The sequence below is a fragment of the Microcaecilia unicolor genome, chromosome 9 (assembly GCF_901765095.1).
Source record: "Microcaecilia unicolor chromosome 9, aMicUni1.1, whole genome shotgun sequence".
In the NCBI taxonomy this organism is placed as follows: Eukaryota; Metazoa; Chordata; class Amphibia; order Gymnophiona; family Siphonopidae; genus Microcaecilia; species Microcaecilia unicolor.
This window is the reverse complement of record NC_044039.1, coordinates 207664459-207687690: the sequence shown is the minus strand read 5'-3', so window position 1 is coordinate 207687690 and position 23232 is coordinate 207664459. Positions and strand designations below refer to the sequence as shown.

At 44.8% G+C, this 23232-nt stretch overlaps 1 protein-coding gene across 1 annotated transcript in view; it reads right to left on the bottom strand.

Annotated features, from left to right (window-relative positions):
- Window positions 1–668: 668 nt before the first annotated feature.
- TC2N (tandem C2 domains, nuclear) overlaps window positions 669–23232 on the bottom strand; it is a 101089-nt gene continuing 78525 nt past the window's right edge. Inside the window, exons 11-13 of the mRNA XM_030213828.1 lie at window positions 15892–16006; window positions 9916–10115; window positions 669–1678 (exon numbers count right to left, since the gene is read on the bottom strand). Coding sequence (XP_030069688.1) covers window positions 1568–1678; window positions 9916–10115; window positions 15892–16006 — 426 coding nt within the window. The 3' untranslated portion in view covers window positions 669–1567. The remainder of the gene's footprint in view (window positions 1679–9915; window positions 10116–15891; window positions 16007–23232) is intronic.

Below are 23232 nucleotides of genomic sequence, written 5' to 3'. Positions count from 1 at the left end.
CATATAATGTTTTGTATTTATGTCCCTTACAGTTAGGGTAATGGAGGTTTAAGAAAGTAGGTGAAGAACCTTTTGTGTTTCTTGCTGGTAGGTCTATAAGGTCTTGACATATAAATCGGGGCCTCTCCGTGGATGATTTTATGAGCCAGGGTGCAGATTTTGAATGCAATTCGGTCAGTTAGTGGGAGCCGGTGTAATTTTTTCCTAAGGGGTCTAGCGCTTTCATATTTCGCTTTTCCAAATATGAGTCTGGCTGCAGTATTTTGAGCTGTCTGAAGTCTCTTAATAATTTGGGCTTTACATCCGGCATAGACGGAGTTGCAATAGTCCAAATGATTCAATACAAGTGATTGCACCAAATTGCGGAATACCTCCCCTGGGAAGAAAGGTTTCACTCTTTTTAGCTTCCACATTGCATGGAACATCTACTTTGAATTACATTTTCTCACAAGATTGAAGTAGAAGACGTACTGCATGGCCAACTAATGATGTGTATCGCAAGGAAGCAGGAAAGGGGAAGGTGCTGGTACATGGCAGGCTCTGCTTAAGCAACCAAGTCTATGTTGAATTCAGTGAGGCGGAAAGTGAAAGATTTGAGCATATCCTTAAACTACAGGATAGCGATACCCCCCAACACTTATAACATATGGCAAACAGCAAATGTCAAAAAGATTACAAACATATTTATTCTCAGTAACAAACCCAGTACCGAGAAACATGAATTAATCTGAGCCGTACAGTGTACTATATTAAAACAAAGTCACTAGTAAAGGAATTTATACGAATAAATATTTCTGTTGTGCAGAACACATGGTGCCCGGGACAGACAGTGCTGAAATACTTTTATGTCATCGTAAATCTGCTACAGAAAGTGCAAAGGTTAAGTTGAATTTGAGTAAGGCTATCTATGTGATAACAAGCAAAAGAACACCAGCTTCCTTGTTGCTCAATGCCTAGAACTGGGTTTGGCAGGAATAAACGAAAGCATAATAGCGGACGGAGCTCTATTGTTTTATGTTCAGGCCATGCTTCTCTACCAATAGTGCATTTCATCATGTGACATATGAACATAGTACATGCTGGTAAAGTGGGAACTAACATCTCACAGCATTGCCAGGAAAACAAAAGAGACAAGAGTCACTCTGCTGGAAAATTAAGCTTCCTCGCAGAACAACCAAGTGGAGGACAAGCTCCAAAAGAGAACTGTCCATACGACAACATTCACCTTTGTACCAGTCAGCGACAAGCATTTTGGAACTTCTTTCTGAGTGCTCGGGACAGAGGCCTGATTCTGCAGCATAGCACGAGATATACTAATGCATCCCCCAGGAATATCTGCTGTTCACCTCTCAGACGGTTTTAGCTGTTAACAAGTTCGTTACCTAGTAGCCGTAGACCATATTCTGGGAAAGAGTCATTTCCATCTACTGGGGGCTAGTACAGCTGCCTTCAATTTCTTGTTTACAGGCGCTTTGCCTCTCTAAACTCTATTAAATCGCCATGCTCGTTTGTACAAATAATACGATTAAACGTTGTCTGAAGTATTTGAAACTTGATCTTTGAAGTCTCAACATGGGTTCAGCTTGTGCCATTTAATAACAACTTTTTCTGGGTTAGTGATTGTGTCTCTCCATTGCTCTGCGGCTTCACTGCTGTTGCTGTCACTGCTTATCCAAACCTGAAACAAGACAATAAATATGGTGACCAGTTTTCTTGAAGGAACATTGCAAGGTTCACGGAATGTTAACATTCTCAGCTGATTCTTACTGAGTATTTCATAGCTATCCATTGAAAGAAGGAAAAACTGAACTCCAGTTTCTACTGTTTCTACCTGTTCTCAGTTTGCAGGGCCAGCAGATGCAGCAGTCAAACAAACCAATCTCTAGCCCTGCTCCCCAAGCTCTCCAATTGCTAATAATATTGGTAGGGCACGGCTTTTGCAGTAAGGGCCTTCTGAAAGTGCCCAGTAATTGTCAGATGAATTGCCGGGGTTTTTAAGAAAGGACTTTTGGTATTTGTAGTTATCAAATAATAAGGCTCACAGGGCTGGATTCTATAAATGGTACTAAAAAATGGGCCCAAAATTACTAATTAGGGGATAACTCTTTTAATTCCAGAGTCACTTTTAATATCTAATACACAAAGACTCCAGTATTTTTTTCATATCACAAAAACGTTTTATTGTATTGCAATGCCCACTAACCTCACCAGCACTGCTACCTAATGTTAAAACCTCACACATTCATTCCTCCACTCACCTTGCACCACCTGTATTTAAATACAAAACAACTGGTTTTACATTTTAAACTGCATACTTATGCTGTTTCTTATTTTACATATGTTTTACCATACTTATACATTATATCATGCACAAATGGTCAAAACTCAGTCCTGCCAGCTAAATAGTCCTTTTCCTACAGACGCCACGCCTTCCGCTTGGACGCTGTAAAAGTGTTTCCACGTAAACACTGGATGACTGTTCTTCATGGAAAAACACTGTATGTCTGATTAAATACGCCACCTCCAATCATCTGTATGCATCACAATACAAGTGCTGTGTGCTCGGTGACTAACTCAACAGTCCACCATATCTGTTTCATATTGTGCCGGTAAAACATATGTAAAATAAGAAACAGCATAAGTATGCAGTTTAAAATGTAAAACCAGTTGTTTTGTATTTAAATACAGGTGGTGCAAGGTGAGTGGAGGAATGAAAGTGTGAGGTTTTAACATTAGGTAGCAGTGCTGGTGAGGTTAGTGGGCATTGCAATACGATAAAACGTTTTTGTGATATGAAAAAAATACTGGAGTCTTTGAGGCATATTTTCAAAGCACTTAGCCTTCCAAAGTTCCATAGAAACCTTTTGAACTTTGGAAGGCTAAGTGCTTTGAAAATATGCCTCCTTGTGTACTAAAAAATGGGCACCAGAAAAGATCGGCGCTAATCTACAAATGGCGCACACCCTTTACAGAATAGCACTTAAACGTGGATCTTTGCTTAACTCTAACTATGGCTGCCAGACTTACACCTGCTGAAAACTGGTGTAAATGCTTGTACCTAAGTTGGGCACACAAAGCCATTATTCTATAGGAATATGTGCAATTTTTTGAATGCCCCTGACACGCCCATGTCCTTCCCATAACCACACCTCCTTTTGGGTTGCACTCAATGGGAATTAAGCACCCTGCATTACAGAAGTGCACAGCCATATTCACATGCAAATTCTAATTGCAGCAAATTAACATAAATAATTGGTAGCTGGCGCTCCAAAATTTTGATTGTTAAATGGCTCGTTAAGCCCAACTTTGGGCGCCATATATAAAATCTGAGGGAAAACGTATTAAAGAAAACCCATATCATCATCATCATTATTGATTCATTTATAACCCAGCTATCTGAACCATACTAAGGGCGGCTTTTACTAAACTGCTCTAGTGATTCCCGCATGGCAATGCCGATGAAACCCATTCAAAGTGAATGGGCTTTGTTGGCATTGCTGTGTCAGGAATCACTAACATTAGTAAAAGGGGCCCTAAGTCAGGTACAACATTCACATAGATACAATACAAACAAATCTAACAGATAGAGATTAATTAGCCCATCCGACCTGCCCAGTTATTCTGATGTACACTGATAAGAATATATCCCAAGTGCCAGCCATAGAAGCTTGACTGCTTGTTAGACATTGCTGCCTAAACACCTTGACTAGGTGCATATACTGGTTCCCATGTGTAGATCAACACTCAGGCCCTCCTCCACCTCTAAGTCTTACCATCATGTTTTGAGATAGTCTAGACCAGTGGTTCCCAAAATTGGTCACATTAGTAGATGGGTTTGCAGAAACAGGTCTGCTCCTTTTCTCTCTGGACATCCACTGGTATCTCTGCTCAATGGTGGATGTCAGCATGGGGTCAGAGTCAGTGAATTTTCACAGACCCTGAACCTCCTCCTGTGTGGGCTTCCTGTTAGACTGGAACTCCATGCAGTGTACTAGGGCTGTGAGCAGACACATAGGACCCCCGGGCTGACTGCTGCTACTGTTGCCACTACTGCTGCTTTCGCTGCCTTTATGGTGAGGGCGAGGAAGTGGATGAGAGAGGGTAGTGTTTGCTATTTTGTTTTCATCATCTAGGACCATGTGAATTTTTAAGTGTTAAAATGGGGTCCATACTGGATAAAAGTTTGAGAAGCTAGCACAACAAAGCTTGTTCTTGAAATTAGTGAGTACCGGCCAAACTGACCATTTATAGTCACTTAGCTTTGATAGACAGTGTCCAGTCACCAGTACTTTCAACCTGATTGCCCCCTGGCCTGCAGACATGATAGTTTGTGCTTCCTTTACCCATGCTTTGTTTTCTCCTTATTACCTCTGCTCTTGAAGAAGTGAAGGGTAAACTGTTTTTCAATACTGTAGCCTGTTAACTTTTGGCCAGATATTCATAAAAAAGCTGAGTTCCTAAATTTATTTATTTATACATTTTTATAAATAAATAAATTCCTAAATGTACGCTCTTAAGTTAGGCTCCTAAATTTATTACCTATTTTAAGTCAAATTTAGGTGCCGACCTCCGGTGCTAGTGATAGTACAAGGTAGAATTTTTGAATCCGTGGAGACCATCGAGGCCACTTTGGTCTGTGAAGAGTGAGAAGGTTCATGAACTGAGATTGTAGCTTTTCCCTTCTCACCAGGAAGAAACATTGCCTTGAAGAGTGTCAAATTTTGTTCCCAAATATTCCAACATTTGGGATGGGGTAAGGCTGCTCTTGGAGAAAATCGATAACCTATCCCAACTCTTGTAAGAAGTGTACCACTTGCTGTGTGACTGACTGCTTTCTTGGAATAACTTTGCTCATCGGTCAGTCATCTACATAAGGGTGGACCAAAATGTCTATCTCTTCATTTAGTGCTATACACTCCAACACTCCCATCTTATTTTTTAGTCTTCTAGCATTTGTATATAGACACTTCAAATTGTGTTTTTTTCCTTGCATCTACAGACTGCTTTGAAGTTAACAGGGATAATTTACATCCTTTACTCTGTTCACCCATTAAACACTCCTGGCTTTCTTTCACCATTATTGAAATCTCTCTATCGGGATTCCCTAAAGATCTTGTTTCAATAGTATATTTCAAGGATACTCCACAATGAACCATGCACTCCTGGGTGACTGTCAGCTTTCCCCCCCATTTTAGTGTAAAAGCTGCTCTATCTCCTTTTTAAATGCTAGCACCAGCAGCCTGGTTCCATCCTAGTTAAGGTGGAGCCCATCCTTTCAGAATAGGCTCCCCCTTTCCCAGAATTAGATTTTAGATTAGATTTATTATTTGTTTTCTACCCTTATCTAAGGCAGATTACAATAAAAACATCCATAAAATCTCTCTATATAAAAAGCAACACCAACGTTCTATGAAGCCTCCAGCCGGAAGTGTGAAGGGGGCGAGATATCCGGTTTCCCTATGAGTGTCTGCCCCGCCCTCTCTGTAACACAGTCAGTGAAGGAAAACAGCAGAGCACGAAAAATCGCTGGCTCTGTAACAGTGAAGGACTCAGAGGGGGGAGGGGAGAGAGGGCAGAGTGCAGGGACACACACACTCCCACATGCACACAGAAGAAAACATTGCTAGCCCCCGTTTCATTTGCATCAGAAACGGGGCTTTTTTACTAGTATAAAATAAAATACAAAAAGCAAAAAATCAGTACATATCACAAATACATCACCTAGTCTAAACAATGAAAAGCCTTCAAGAAAAGAAAGTTTCTGAGGTGCTTCTGAAATGCTGATTCATAGGTCTCATGTTTGAGCCGCAATGGCAGACTGTTCCATTCAGTAGGTCTGTGGATGGAAAACGTACCCATCCTTGCCCAGTTCCTAACAAATCTAAATACCTCATCCCTGCAATATCGTCTCAACCACACATTGAGACTGCAGAACTCTGCTTGTCTGTTGGGTTCTGCGCGTGGAATGGAGAGCATTTCTAAAAATGCTACCTTGGAAGATCTGAATTTCAGATTTCTACCTAAGAGTCTAAATTTGGCTTCCAGAACCTCTCTCCCACATTTTCCTATGTTATTAGTACCCACATGTTCCAAGACAGCCGGCTCCTCCCCAGCAATATCTAAAGTCCTATCTAGGTGACGTGTGAGTTCCACCACCTTCACAACAGGCAGGCAAGTGACCAGGTGATCCTCGTGCCCACCACCTATCAACATGCCTAATGATCGAATCACCAACTACAACAGCTATCCTAACCCTTCCACCCTCAGTGTGAGAGGATATTGCATCCCCTAGTGGGTAAGTCCTGGCTACAGGATTACTTCCTATTTCAGCAGGGTGATGCTCTCTTTTTAGGAGACCTCCCTCCTCCAAGGCAGCACAGGGGAGGTTATGGAGAATATGGGACCACCAGGTGTTACCCCATTAAAATCTTTTTTTTACAGATTCAGAACCCCCCTCCCAGGCTGGCGCTTTTTTTTTTGAGATAACTGACCAAGGAAATGGAAATAAAGTCCTATAAGACCACCAACGGTTTCACTAGAAGCCTACCACCTGCTGAAGCCTGAGAACTGCTGAGTTGTGATGTCATCACTTAAGAACCCTCTGCAACCAGTCAGTATTTCTCAGTCTCCACCTGCTCACAGGACAGCACAAAACGCTCCCCCCCGAGATTGCCGCAGCCACTGCTCCCCCTCCACCCCCGAGGTCGCTGCTTCCCCCCTCCACCCCCCCCCCCGAGGTCGCCGCCGCTCCCCCCCTCTGTCCGACACCGGGCCGGGCCCCCTGCATTGAAATCGCAGTCTCACCTCCGTGAAAGCAGCGCTGCAGGCAGCAGAACGCTTCCCTTCGGCCCTCCTTCCCTCCTTGTGTCCCGCCCTCGCAGAAGTTACGTCAGCACAGGGATGGAAGGAGGGCCGAAGGGAGGCGTTCTACTGCCTGCAGCGTTGCTTTCACGGAGGTGAGACTGCGATTTCAATGCAGGGGGCAGACGGTCGACGACGGAGGGCGGGTGGGACTGCGGCGCTGGGCCCCCCCTTGGAGGCCCGGGCCCGGAGAATTTTGTCCCCCCTGCCCCCCCCCCCCCTCAGCGGCTATGGTCAGCTTCCATATGTTAATATAAGCTGCTGTAATTTCCAAAGAAAGGAAAGGGTTACACTCATGCTGTGAGACTCAGCCCTCCTTTTCTGTTGGATGTAGAGAGTTTCAGAAAGAAAAAGGCTTTAACACAGATGTAACTTATATCGCTGACATTTCTTCTTCTCTTTCAATTGCTTTCCGGCTGTATTGTAAACTGATATTTTCAACATCCAGCCTCTTATTCAGGGCTTTGGAGTGTTAATGAAAGGTTGTTTTGTTCTATTTTATTGAGTCTGAGCACACAGTACCTTTCAATTCATGACTAGGACCATGAATTACTAGGAAGACACAATGGGCTGTGAAACTGAACCAGTAATAAGTTTGTTCTCTTGTGTAGTTATCACAAAGGCAAGTGCTTACATTTTGCCATGAAAGGTGGTGTGATTTAACTGTAGGTTTACCCACTGGCATGGCAGAAAAGTCTACAGGATACGTCTGATTGTAAACCATTCGGATAGTTCGCTCTTGAGTGGTATATCTTTGAAGACACATCTCTTCAACAAAGCCTACTAAGGACATCCTCACTAACTATTCCCCAAACTACTCAGATGCATCTAAAACACCTCTCACAACACCTACCTAGCACCTGCATCTAAATTACCTACCTTAGCTTATTATCGACTGTATCTAAGATCATGTAATGACTGCATCATAACAACACTCTGTAAGCCACATTGAGCCTGCAAAAAGGTGGGATAATGTGGGGTACAAATGCAATAAATAATAATAATAATAATATCAAGATATGAATTAACTTGAAACTCGACTTCTAAGAGGAGAAATTGTCAGAGTAAGCTACTGTTAAGATGTGTTAATTTACTGTTAAAAGACAAAACAATTTGGATCCATATTATTGTGGACTTGAGTATCAAACAACATTTATATATATTCCTTACGAATTCTTGGATAATTTTGTAATTGTATTAACACTTTCTTGATCAAGTGTATAACCTTGAAAATGATGTAAAAATTTGTAAAAAAAAAAAAGAAAAAAAGACAAAACAAAGAAGGAGGAAAAGTTCCTCATGTAAATGTGAGCACGAAAAAACAAAGTGAGGAGAGCTCAAGGAGGATATTCAAGGAGTCTTTAATTGTGACAAGCATAAAAACGACCCGACACGGCCCTGTTTCGGCGTAAAGGCCTAACTCAGGGGTCAGAATATCTCATATGCTCTTGGTAACAGGACTGTGTAAAGACAAGGTCCTTGCTGTGGAAATGTTGTATAATCTTCGCAATGAAAAAATGCTGTGTAGGACTGCCGATCACCAGCAACTGTAACAAAGTGGTGATCAGCGGTCCTACACGGCGTTTTTTCATTGTGAAGATTATACAGTGTTTCCACAGCGAGGCCCTTGTCTTTACACAATCCTATTACCAAGAGTATATGAGATATTCTGACCCCTGAGGCAGGCCTTTGCGCTGAAACACGGCCGTGTCGGGTCGTTTTTATGCTTGTCACAATTAAAGACTCCTTGAATATCCTCCTTGAGCTCTCCTCACTTTGTTTTTTTCGTGCTTAAGTTACTGTTAACCCCAGTTATAAGTAACAAGGTCTCGTTGCATAAAATGGGACCTGTGCTAAAATAGCATGAGTTAGTGGTAAAATAACATGTCTTAATGGTAGCCATCAATGATAACTACACCCAGGGGCGTAGCCACGGGGGGGCCTGGACGGGCCCAGGACCAGCCACTTTTGCTCCAGGCTCGCCCAGCCTCTTCTGCCCGCTCTCCCCATCCGCGTGGTCTGCTCACTTTTACTGCCCTGAAGCGCCGTTCTCCCTCCAGCACCGGCGATTCTCATAGCCAGCCTTCTGCCAGCGCGTGTCGTCGGGGCCTCTTCTCAGGCACGTTCAGCCTACTCTGCAACTTCCTGCGTCCCACCTTTGCGGAAAACAGAAAGTTGCAGAGTAGGTGGCATGCGCCTGAGAAGAGGCTCCAAAGACGCGCGCTGGCAGAAGGCTGGCTATGGGAATCGCCGGTGCTGGAGGGAGAACGGCGCTTCTGGTCAGTAAAAATGACCAGAACTGACCATGTGCAGAGGGCTGTCGCGGGGGGGGGGGGGGGGGGGGGGGGTAGCGGATGGAGAGGAAATGCGGCGGGGGGGGGGGGGGTGTTAGCGGGTGGAGAGGAAATGCGAGGCCTGTGCCCACCCAGTCCACCTCCAGGCCCATCTAAAAATTAAACTCTGGCTACGCTGACTACACCCCTAAATCCCATAGACTGTTCTTCAGCCACCACAGACCCACAAGTAATTCCGCTGCAACCACTCTAAGGAAAAGGTTCCTGTGTGTAATATAAATAAAGTTCTTTCATCTCAAAAATAAGTTCAAATTGCAATACAGTCTTGCAAGAATGAACTGCCTTGTGTATGATGTATTCAAGAAGTTTGTGTATGAGAAACTCACGGTTTTTTTTTCAGTGACAAAGCTGCTAACCCAAAATTGAAGGGCTACTTTGCCTTTGATAGTGACAACTTCTTAGTGTATCAGTGTACCTTGACACTAACTCTCATGAGTAGCCCTGATATAGCTCGGAACCCATTGATATTTGAATATGGTTAAGAACTAAACATTTAACAGAACAAGCTGTATTCTGTGGTGTTGTATCCCAACAGAAACACAGACGTTGTTTAGTTCTTATACATAAACAAATAAATAAAACAAACCTGTCCCAGGAAGTGTTTCCTTCTCACTGAACTTCTGCTGTAGAGCTTAATTAGAAAATTAATTCCTTACATAATTAATTCCAATACATAAACAAATAAATAAATAAAACAAACCTGTCCCAGGAAGTGTTTCCTTCTCACTGAACTTCTGCTGTAGAGCTTAATTAGAAAATTAATTCCTTGTTCTTTCTGTGTCACTGGGAAAATCATCATTTCTCCCCACTGCACTTGGGAATTGGTGGACTTCAGTGGGCGGGTCTTCTTCTTGTAAACCAACCCTTCGGTACTAAACATTTCTGCCTTCACATAGAAATCTGAATGGTAGAAATTTAGAACAAGAGTGGAGTTAATTTCCTACAAACACAGGGCTGGTATGAGAGGAGGGCAAACAAGGCAGATCCCATGGGCCCCACAGCTCCAAGGGGGTCCCCAGTGGCACATAATGTCTTCTTCTCTCCATCCCCATTCGGTGTCTCCCTCACCTTCGTGGCCTAACTTTAAAATTCATTTTGTTTCGCAGGGGCATGTGGCAGTGATTTAGAAATGTTGCCTGCGGCCTCCTCGGTGTTTTCCCTCTGCCGTAGTCTGCCCCACCTCTGATGCAACTTCCAGTTTCCAACTGGGCAGACTGCAGCATTGAGAAAGCACCAAGGAGGCTGCAGGCAGAATGTCAGAATTGCGGTCATGCCAGCAACCCCCTGTGAAGCAAAATGCATTTTAAAGTTAGACCGGGATGGTGAAGAAAAGGGGAAGACATGCCAGCCCACCGGGGCTTCCTGGAGCAGCAGTTTTTGAAGTAGACCGGGGGGAGGGGGTTCAAAGAGAGGGAAGAAATGCAGGATTGAGAGTGGAGGAAGGTAAAGGGGAAGAAATGATGGTCCTTGAAACAGAGAGGAGAGGGATGGTGGACAATGGAATGGAGGTAAGGGAGAGAAGTTGGACCCGGGGGGTGGGGGGAAGGGATAGAGATACTGGATGGGAGGGAAGTTAGGAAGAGAAAGGGAGAGATGGTGGACCTGAGGGTGGTGGGGAGGGTGGGAGAGATGTTGGATAGAAGGGAAGTCTGGAAGAAAGAGAAAGAAGTTGGACCTGGGAATGGGAGGAAGGGAAGAGAGGGAGAAATGATGGGTCTGGAAATAGGAGGGAGAGATGCTGAACATTGGGATGAAAGAGATGCCACATCAATGGGGAAAGGAAATAAGAAGAACAAAAAAGAAAGGGAGTAATGTTGGACCTTGGGGGTGGGGAAAGAGATGAGGAGAGATGGACCCATGGGGCGACAGGAGGGAAGAGAGGTGGGACAGGAAGATGCTAGGGGGTGGAGGGAAAGGGACAGGGAGATGTCAAGCAATCAGACTGGGGTGGGCTAGAAAAGTGGAGAGAGGGATAGGAGCTTCTGGAAATTGTGGAACCATGTGGGAGAGGAGGGGTGGCAAGAAGATGAGTGAGAGCAGAATAGTAAGTACAGAGGTAGAAATGTGGTAATGGGGTGTAGATGGAAGGAAATAGAAGGCTGAGAAAGGAGTGAGATGGGAAATAGGAGAGCTAGGGAGAGGAGATGAAAAATTGATAAGTAGCTGAAAATTAAAAAGAAGGAGAAGGGTGTGAGAGAGGATGAAATACGAGTGAACAGAGGCAGAAAAGAGAAAAAGGGGAGAAAATAGCTTAAAGGTAAAAACCTATGTGTTAGAGACAGGTATAATGAAGGAATAGAACAAGAGAGGAGAGGAGCAAAGAAAAATGGACAGAAGACACTCGAAAGAGAATTTGCAGAAGAAAGACAAGAAAGCAGAAAAGAGAAACTGGGACCAAGATGATAGAAAACCAAAATGTCCAGACAACAAAGGTAGAAAAAAGTGTTTTATTTTGAATTTATTAACTGGAATCTTTGGGATCTGTGAATTACAGATGTTTTTTTTGTATTGTATTCAGTGGTGTAGCCAGATGGCTGATTTGGTGGGAGGGGAGGGAGCTTGAGCCCAAAATGGGTGGGCACCAAATTTTCTCCCCTCCAGAATGCAAAATATAAATACTTGAGCTGACAGAGATCCCCAAGCTCTATCACTTGTCCTCCTCCTCCAGTCTAGTAGCCAGAACTCTCTTAAGCTCTGCAGCTGGTGGCAGTATCCCTGAGTTTCCACTGCCTTGCACCCCTCCCCCCACCATGCATATTTGGTTTTCGTGCATGCGTGAAAGCCGAGCAGGCATGGGGGATGGGAAGGGGGCAGCAGCAGCTCTGAAATACTGCTGCTGGCTGCAGAGCTTGGAGGGTTCTGGTCGTTGGACCTGAGGAGGGGGAGGAGGTGGACATCAGCTGGTGAGGTTTGGGGATCCCCACCAGCCACAGCAAGACAGATGTTCATTTGGGGAGGACTAAGCCCCACCCTCTTCATGGTTATACCACTGATTGTGTTCAGTAGAAAATTAAGTGCATTAATATTTTTATGTCTCTAGTGTTGCAGTTTAAATTCTTGGGGTTCCCAGCTCAATTTTGGTGTTCATATTTCTAATTTGTGATCCCTTGTTCTGTATTTGGTGAAGATCTGCCTGTGTTTTGTGTGTGAAGAAGTCATTTAAAGTTGTTTTACCAGTGGCGTTCCTAGCGTGGATGGCACCCGGGGCGGATCGCCGATGCGCCCCCCCCTCCCCGCCTGCGAAATGACACCTTCCCCCCTCCCTGGAGAAATGACACCACCCCCCCGGGTGCACGCCGCTGGGGGGGGGGGGGGTGCCGTGGCGCGCGCCTGTGGGCTCCGACTTTGCAAACTTCGCTCGTTCGCTGCAGCTCCCTCTGCCCCGGAACAGGAAGTAACCTGTTCCGGGGCAGAGGGAGCTGCAGCGAACGAGCGAAGTTCGCAAAGTCGGAGCCCATAGATGCGCACGTCGCGGCACCCCCCCAGCGGCGTGCACCCGGGGCGGACTGCCCCCACCGCCCCCCCCTTGGTATGCCACTGTGTTTTATGTGTGATAGTAATGGTAGTGGGGAGATCATGGGAAGGGGCAGGGAGGAGAGGAGATTGGGGGGGGGGGAGCCTCTTTAATTTCTGCCCTGGGCCCCAGCATGTCTAATACTGGACCCTGAGAGTACTAAGAACCATGCTTGTATCAATATGATAAAAGGTAATTATATATACGTATCTAAAACATAAAGGGGCAGATTTTTCAAAAAAGCAAAGAAAACCAACTATCTTTAGGTTTATTTTCAGTTGGAATCTAACTGATTGTAGCTGATAATAGGCTTAAATATAGCCAGTAAAACTTAGCGATGTAACCTAGTCAATTAGAGTTAAATTAAGCCAGCTACTGAAATGTTGAGAGGCAGCCTGCTAAGCTATTCCCCCTCCAAACTCTGCCCCACAGAATGCCTATTTTTGAAGAGAAAAATACAGCTGTTTAGTGAAACTAGATGACTACAATCAACCACTCAGTGGGGGTAATTATTTTCCATGACAATTCTAGTCATCTATGAGCTAGCTGGCTAGATTCATTTGAATATCAGTCCTATAGTTTCTATTTAAGTTTATCCTGACTTTTTTTTTAACCTAGTAACTTCTCATTCTTATTTTTTCATGTATCTATGCGGGATGTAAAGAACAACTCACAAAAAAAAACTACAGACCGCCCAAAGCACAGCAGCCAGACTGATATATGGTAAAACACGATTCGAAAGCGTAAACTCCTTCGAGAAAAGCTGCACTGGCTCCCAATCAAAGAACGGATCATCTTCAAAATATGCACATTGGTCCACAAAATCATCTACGGCGTAGTCCCAGGATACATGACGGACCTCATTGATCTACCAACTAGAAACAAACTCGAGTCAGCAAGATCATACCTAAACCTACGTTACCCAAACTGCAAAGGGCTAAAATACAAAACAACTTATGCATCCAGCTTCTCCTACATAAGCGCACAACTATGGAATGGACTCCCGTATGCTGTGAAAACAATACATGACCACCTAAATTTCAGGAAGTCATTAAAAACCCACCTCTTCAAAAAAGCTCATCCCAACGATCCAACATAAATCCCCACACCCTGCAACACAACATAATCAAAGATCGTATTGGACAATTCACTATCCTCATTCCCTTGACCCATGACGCCTGATTCACTTCTACCTCATCTGACCTCAACACAATCTTGTATTTGTTATCAACCGAAATGGCAAACACTTTTACGGTACTTTGTAAGCCACATTGAGCCTGCAAATAGGTGGGAAAATGTGGGGTATAAATGTAACAAATAAATAAATAAATGTAACAGTACAACCCACTTGAACTAACCAACAGCCTCAGGTGTATGTGTGGTATGTGTCAGGGAAGATTCAGTCCACCTTAAATTTTCACATCCCATGAAGTTTTTCCTCTCTTCCAGCATCTTAGAATAGCACATACCAGTAGCGTAGCTATAGGGGGGGGGGGGTCATGGGGGCCTGGCCCCCCCACAAATTGGCTCTGGGGCCCTTGGTTTGGCTGGCAGGGTTCCCCAACCTCCAACAGCTGAATCATTTGTACTGCGCTGTTCTCGCCACATTGCCGGCCCTGCTCTACTCAGTTGCGCCGTGCATGCTTGTTTTAGTGAAACTGAGCATGCGTGAGACTTTTGCGCATGCTCAGTTTCATTAAAATGACCGTGCACGGCACGACTGAGAAGAGCAGGGCTGGCAAACGCTTCAGCTGGAGGGGGCTTGGGGACCCCCGCCAGCCAAGGTATGATGATGCGGTGGTGGGCAGGTGCGTGCGGCGGGGAGGTGAGCTGAAATGTGCCCCACCCCACTTTGGACTCTGGCCCCCTCCCCGGGGGTCAAGTTCTGGTACGCCACTGGCACATACACCTCTCTCCTGTGAATGAGCATGACAGAAAGATTGCTATACTGAATTCGAAAGAAATGGGAGTAGGGGAACTGACAAATAGCACACAATTTGGATAACTCATACAGCTCTGTGCCCAAGAGGGACCAGTATAGCCAGTCCTGCTTTTACTAAAATACATGCTCAGAAATGTAGTCTTGCATAGAGAACTCGGAGAAATCAGAACTAGATCTCTGCACAAACAGTGGAATAAAAGCAGGCCTGGCTCAACCTAGACTTGGAACTATAGGGTCTCAGTTCAATAAAGTGATGAAATAGGAGCAGTGATCAATAGGATGACATGGTGCAAGGAATCCGAGATGAAAGGACAGTATGAAGGCAATGAACCAGTATGGCCAAAAAATAATTTATTGTGTTTCTGCAGGTGCCTGCATCAGGGTATAATATCAACACTCCTTGACAACAATAGGTAATAGAATAGAACAGTGTTTCTGGGTTTAAAAAAAGGTTTGGACAAGTTCCTGGAGGAAAAGTCCATAGTCTGTTATCGAGACAGACATGGGGAAGCAGCTGCTTGCCCTGGGATTGGTAGTATGGAGTGTTGCCACATTTTGGACTTCTGCCAGGTACTTGTGACCTGGCTTGGCTATTGTTGGAAAGAGGATACTGGGCTAGATGGACCACTGATCTGACCCAGTATGGCTACTCTTTATCTTCTTATGTTATGTTCTTGGTCTTTCGTGTAAATTTCACACTTGCTTCATTGGCTGGTCAGAAAGACTTCCAGCAACAAAAGAAATCTAAATCCCTTTTTTGTGCCATACTGGTTTCTTTGTTTCCATCATGCCTATTTATCCTCAATTCCTTGCATTAGGTCATCTTGTTGATCATTTTATGGTCCAGGCACTCCCTCAGCAAGGTACATTCATCCTCGAACCATCTCCTGATGCAGCTGGCCAGTATGGCAAAATCTGAACAGGAGAGCAGAGTGTTACCATTGACCTACTGCCAATCCTTCCTTATACTGCTGATTTTCCAAGCATGATTTTTCTAATTACTGTTATTTCTGACACGGTTACTTGATTTTTGCTCCACACTGGGATGGGGCTGTGTAAATATTATCCCACTCATTTTTTACTGCTGTTTAAACTAATACAGGCCACAGAGCATGAGTCATGAAACCCGTGAGACTTTCCTTCTTGACGTTATCCTTCCAGGAAGCGATCTCTACAATCAAAGATGGAATTTATAGCCTTGAAAGTATTCAGTAACTCACTCAGAGACAGTGGTGTGGATGAGCTTGGGAGATTCTGCGCTTTAAGAATCTGTAGCTGGATCCTGCTGTTTATTGCTTGGAAACAGGTTCCTATTTGAAGTTCGGCAGGGCAAACCTGCATTAGGAAAAAAATAGTGAATATACACACACACATGCATATATAAGAGGAAATCTTCAAACACCTATGCAATGGAAATGATAGGATGCTAGGAATTATTTATTTATTTTATTTATTTGTAGCATTTGTATCCCACATTTTCCCACCTATTTGCAGGCTCAATGTGGCTTACGTTATGCTGTGATGGCAATCGCCATTTCCGGGTACAGAATTTCAAATGGTAATACATTTACTTGTATACATACATGGTACTACTACTACTACTACTATTTAGCATTTCTATAGCGCTACAAGGCGTACGCAGCGCTGCACAAACATAGAAGACAGTCCCTGCTCAAAGAGCTTACAATCTAATAGACAAAAAAAAAATAAAGTAAGCAAATCAAATCAATTAATGTGAACGGGAAGGAAGAGAGGAAGGTAGGTGGAGGCGAGTGGTTACGAGTCAAAAGCAATGTTAAAGAGGTGGGCTTTCAGTCTAGATTTAAAGGTGGCCAAGGATGGGGCAAGACGTAGGGGCTCAGGAAGTTTATTCCAGGCGTAGGGTGCAGCGAGACAGAAGGCGCGAAGTCTGGAGTTGGCAGTAGTGGAGAGGAATACATTGTGGTACTGCACACAAATGATTTTGCATCAAGGTTCATACATACATGGTACAGAGGAATCCATTATGGCATTGCATAGAGGTTTCTAAGTGATAAAATGTGTTGTAGCATAAGTTAGGTAGTCGACTATAGAGATGTCACCTTCAATTTAAGAAATAGATTGGTAGTGCGTATTCTGTAGCTTTCTTTAATAGCAGTGAGGTTAAACAGTCAAGTGACAAGAGTTCGGTTTTGTCTAGTTCGTGTAAAGTCTATTTATTTTGTATATTATTAGGAAAGGGATGAAAAAAACCCCCAAAGCATATTATAATGCCTCTGTATCGCTCCATGGTGCGACCTCACCTTGAGTATTATTGCGTTCAGTTCTGGTTGCCGCCCGTATCTCAAAAAAGATATAATGGAATTAGAAAAGGTTCATAGAAGAGCAACCAAAATGATAAAGGGGATGGAACTCCTCTCATATGAGGAAAGGCTAAAGAGATTAGACCTCTTCAGCTTGGAAAACAAATGGCTGAAACGGGATATGAAAATCCTGAGTGGAATAGAACGGGTAAAAGTGAATTGGTTTTTCACTCTTTCAAAAAGTACAAAGACCAGGGGACACTCAATGAAATGACATGGAAATACTTTTAAAACAAATATGAGGAAATATTTTTTTCACTCAAAGAATAGTTAAGCTCTGAAACTTGTTGCTGGAGAAAGTGGTAATGGCAGTTAGCGTATCTGGGTTTTAAAAAGGGTTGGACAAGTTCCTGGAGGAAAAGTCCATAGTCTATTATTGAGAGAGACATGGGTGATGTCACTTGGTAGCATGGAATGGTGCTACTAATTGGGATTCCAGAATCTTGTTATTGTTTGGGATTCTGGACTGTTGCTACTAACTGGGTTTCTGCCAAGCACTTGTGACCTGGATTGCAAACAGGACACTGGGCTACATGGACCATTGGTCTAACCCAGTATGGCTAGTCTTATGTTCTTATGTAGTCTATTAGGGGCCCCAGTTCATGGATAGGTTCAACTAATGTGTTCATTTATCATTCTATCCTCCTCCTATCAACATTATATAGATGGAGGCTTTTGAACTGGTTCCTCCATAACAGATGCCAGTGAGTATGCATTTGATGGCTTCTGTCCAGACCAGACAGCGCACATCATGAATTTTGCTATTTATACTAGCCATTAAGCCCGTTAAAACGGGCGAGATTTGTGTTTTGCAAAATGTAATAATTCTCACCTCCATCCATCCATGTCCAGCAAACCTCCTCTCTCCCCTGCCCTCCCCCCATATCCAGCAACCCTCCTCTTTTCCTTGGCCTCCCCTCCCATCCACCAACCCTGCTCTCTCCCATGCCCTCCCCCCATGTCCAGCAACCCTGCTCTCTCCCCTGCCCTCCCCCCATTAGCAACCCTCCTCTCTTCCCTGCCCTCCCCTCCCTTCCATCGATCCATGTCCAGCAATCCTGCTCTCTCCTCTGCCCTCCCCCCCCATGTCCAGCAGCTCTCCTGTCTCCCCTGGCCTCACCCTGTCCACCGAGACCTCCTCTCTCCCCTGCCCTCCCCCCATATCCAGCAACCCTCCTCTTTCCCTTGGCCCCCCCCACCCTGCTCTCTCCCCATGTCCAGCAACCCTCCTCTCTCTCCCCTGCCCTCCCCCCACGTCCAGCTACCCTCCTCGCCGCCACTCCCTCCCCCCTCCTTGCCGGGCCCCCTGCACTGACATGAGAGCGCCTCTCACCTCCGTGTGAAAGCGCTGCAGGCAGCAGCAGATTGGTCTGCTGCTGCCTGCAGCGCTTCCACACGGAGGTGAGAGGCGCTCTCATGTCAGTGCAGGGGGCCCGATACACAAGGGAGCGGTGGCGACGACGTCGGGGATGGGGGTTGGAGGTTGTCGCGCCGGCGATGTTCCTTCATCTCCAGGCTCTAGCGGCAGCGTCCATTTCCCTCTCTGTTCCGCCCTCTGACGTCATCATGTCTTGACGCGAGGGCGGGACAGAGAGGGAAGTTTCTACTGCGCATTTGCGGGTGAGTCGGTCACTTGTCATTTATATGTTTGATTATCAGAGTAGTGCTTGAGTACCAGATGGACTAAATATTCCCCACAGACAAAAAAAATGTATGCTCATAACTTTGAGGCATTACAATCAAATTGGCCTCTTTGAAAATTTACTAGGGCTGAGTGCATAACTTTTTACTCAAAATTTAACTAGAGTATAAAAAGTGGATGGCAACAGAGGTGGATTTAGGGCAGGAAGAAAAGTTAGGAGCTTAGCACTGCTTTTCATCACTAGGTTCATAAATTAGGCTCATAAATCCAGGCAAATGAACAGAAGGCCTAAATTTAAAAGCATTAACTTTTAATAACCCTTTAGTGTCCAATGTTCCCGTAGTAAGCCATATGGGAACAGATTGATGGGAACATTGGTCACTAAAGGGAGCTTTTAAATTAAGATGAATTTATAGCTGAAAACTTATGCTCTTAAGTTTGGCTAAATACAGAACAAATATTTAGCAGCCTAACTCAGGAGGAAAAATATAGGTACTCATCTTTTTTTGAATATGGGGCCCAAATAAAGGTATTCTATAAGGAACCATCTACAGTTAGGCAGCAAATATGAATGTAAATGCCAATGAACATATACATATATAAACAATAATCTAGCTAGGCGCTATTCTGTAACTATCTGTATATCTATATAAATAATTCCCACCTCTGAAGCTCACTCCGTGCCACTGAAGCAAGCCCCCGCCCCCCCCCGTAGTGTTCGTTGGGTGCCCCGCCCTCAGCCCCGCCCACTCCCGACATAATTCGCAACTCCAACATTCTGAAGCTCACTCCGTGGCTTCAATGCAGGGACCAGGGTTCGTGGGGTTTCGTCGTGGTGTAGATTTCCATCTCTAGCCATCTGTCAGCCCCGCCCTCGCATCACAATGTCATGACGTTGTGGGCGGGCTGGGTAAGCAGATGACACGAGAATAGGATGGACTACGCTTCAGGGCTGCCAAAACGCCGGACTGGGAGGTGGGGGAAGGAGTGGGGCCCCCTGGAACTGCGAGGGAGGGAGGGAAGGAAGGAAAACCTTGCTAGCGCCCGTTTCATTTGTGTCTGAAACGGGCCTTTTCTTCCTAGTGTTTGATAAAGGATACTTTGCAGATAGCCATTCACATGGGCAGGGCTTACACTAACATACATAACGTATATAATACTATGTTACGTATATATCTCCTGAATCTAGGTATATGCGTTTATACCAGTTCTATGCTAGCAGGAGTGCTCACACACAAAAACACAAACATGTATAAGTACATAAGTAATGCCACACTGGGAAAAGACCAAGGGTCCATCGAGCCCAGCATCCTTTCCATGACAACGGCCATCTGGTTAAACTAATATTCCACAAAAGAAAGTAGGTGCCTAGCTTCCTTTCTAGAATAGGCTCCTAATAGATACCCTTTATAGAATTTTCCTTCATAAGAGTAGTTTCACAACAGGGGGCCTAGGTTAAGAAAACAGGAAAATTAGAAATTATGTCTTACCTGATAATTTTCTTTCCTTTAGTCCCAACAGATCAGTCCAGAAATTATGGTTGGCACATATAACCCACAATTCCAGGACTGAACTGTTGGAACAATAAGGAAGTTCATACTTTGGCACTATTTTATAAAGACACACAGAGGCACTTTTACATAAAATACACAGCTGGAATTTAAAGCAATTGTGTCCACCAGGATTCAGACAGTTCCCAGTCCTGGTTCAGAATACTGAAAGCTCCCATGTACTAGGGCACTCTTACTGAAACTTGACTACCTATTAACACATTGTTTAAACAGGTCATGTAATTGCACGCTTGTATGGCATCTTTATTGTATATTTTGATTTTGTTTGCCAGGAAGACATTGTCAAACACCTGTTACTTGGAGCCTAATCTACCAGCTGATGTTTATTACTGCTGTGGCAATGAGTGAACTGGTTTGTCCCTGAACCCACAAAACTTTCAATAAAAGATTAAGAATATGCCACACTGTGTATAAGCCATCAACGACAGCTTCCATGCTTAAGTCAACAGATGGATTTTGAAGCCAGTAGACCACATAATCTACACCCATGTGCTTGTGGATTTAAAAAAAACTAGCAAGACGGCTGATCTTGAAGAAAAATTTATGCTGATATCTATTATTGGACAAACATAAAAATGATCAAACGTTGCATATGAACTTTGAAACCATACAGATTTTTCTTCATTCAAGACCTATAGTCCTGAAAGATCAATAGATGGCGCCATGCTCTAGAAACGTTGATCTGTGTGCCTAAGAACAGCCGCTCTAGGCTGAGTCAAATCCCAGTGACAGGGTAGGACGTGGAGGGGCATAATTGTACGAAAACGTCTATCTCCATGGGCGTTTATCTCCGAGAACGGGTCCGTGAAGGGGCGGACCGAACCGTATTTTCGAAAAAAATAGACGTCCATGTTTTATTCGACAATTTGTGAGCTGGGCGTTTTTGCTTTTCAGCGATAATGGAAAATGAAAGCGCCCAGCTCAAAAACGAATAAATCCAAGGCATTTGTTCATGGGAGGGGCCAGGAGTCGTAGTGCACTGGTCCCCCTCACATGCCAGGACACCAACTGGGCACCCTAGGGGGCATTTTTACAAAAACACAAAAAAAAGGTAAAAGAGCTCCCAGGTGCATAGCACCCTTCCCTTGTGTGTTGAGCCCCCCAAATCCCCCTCAAAACCCACTGCCCACAAGTCTACACCATTATTATAGCCCTAAGGGGTGAAGGGGGCACCTACATGTGGGTACAGTGGGTTTGGGGGTTGGACGACTAAGCATTAAGCAGCACAATTGTAACAGGTAGGGGGGATGGGCCTGGGTCCACCTGCCTGAAGTCCACTGCACTCCCTAACAACTGCTCCAGGGACCTGCATACTGCTGCCAGGGAGGTGGGTATGACATTTGAGGGTGAAAATAAAAAGTTGTGAAACATCATTTTTTGTGGTGGGAGGGGGTTAGTGACCACTGGGGGAGTCAGGGGAGGTCATCCCCGATTCCCTCTGGTGGTAATATGGTCATTTAGGGCACTTTTTGGGCCTTATTCGTGAAAAAACAGGGTCCAGGAAAAGTGCCCTAAATTCTAGCTACAAATGCATACTTTTTTTCCATTATCGGTGAAAGGCGCCCATCTCTGTTTGGGTGATAACCACGCCCCAGTTCCGCCTTCGCCACGCCTCCGACACGCCCCCGTCAACTTTGTACACTTCCGCGATGGAGTGCAGTTGAAAACGTCCAAAATCGGCTTTCCATTATACCGATTTACTCGCTTTTGTGAGATAAACGTCTATCTCCCGATTTGGGTCGAAATCTAGGCGTTTTTCTCTTTCAATTATAAGGTGGATAGTAACATAGTAGGTGACAGCAGAAAAAGACCTGTACGGTCCATCCAGTCTGCCCAACAAGATAAACTCATATGCGCTACTTTATATGTATACCTGACCTTGATTTATATCTACCATTTTCAGGGCAGAGACCGTAGAAGTCTGCCCAGTACTAGCCCCGCCTCCCAACCACCGGTGCTGCCACCCATGGCTCATGTTCATTAGCAAGACCTTCTTGCATTTTACCCATGACAGTATCTCATGATGAGGGGGGGAGCTACTTTTTGTATTTATTTGAGGTGGAAAACGCTGGCATGCAAGAATCATAGACTTCATATTCTGCCAACATTAGGACAAAACAGCATCAAGGCTGAAAAATTCATAATTGAAAAGAATAATTTTTGCTCTCCGTAAACTAGCACTGCGAGGTCCTTTTACAAAAGCTGCGGTAGGCTCTATGCGGGTGCAGTGCGCACTCAAATGAGACTACCGCCAGGCCAGCGCACCCTCCTGGTGGTAATTTTAGATTTGGCGTGTTCCCTCTGTGGATTAACTTGTTTTTATAACCACGTGTACACATAGGACAGTAGAGGTACATAAAGACATTCATCTTCAGTCATCCTCTGTGAGGACTGGTAGTGGAAAATGAATGGTTGCAAATTTCCTTAAAGAAGCAGTTGAACCTTGCAGCTTCAAAATCCCATCTTAGTTGAAATGCTCCCCTCTCATGCACTGGAAAAATTATATACGGAACCTCCCCAAAGTCTTCGGTAAAAATAACCATCAAAAATACAAAACCAAAAACTTAGTGCTAATAGTGCCGGCCCATAGCACCGCACTAAGCCAAACACACATAGAAATAAAATTAGTTGTTTATTTAAATACTAGTAAAAGAAGCCCGTTTCAGAGCAAATGAAACGGGCGCTAGCAAGGTTTTCATCGCCAACACCCCCCTCTGTCCCTGGGCAACCCCTTCGTTGTTCTGGCATTAATCCGCCCCCAACGTCATGACGTTTGACGCGAGGGCGGGGCCCGGAGCGATTCCCCCCCCCCCCCCGCCTCCCTGCCAACCCCTTCGTTGTTCTGCCATTGCTCCACCCTCGAGGGCAGGGCCCGGAGCGATTCCCCCCCCCCCCCGCCTCCCTCCCTGCCAACCCCTTCGTTGTTCTGCCATTGCTCCGCCTTCGAGGGCGGGGCCTGGAGCGATTTTGGTGGCTTCACCACCACGAACCTTCAAACCTTTTTGA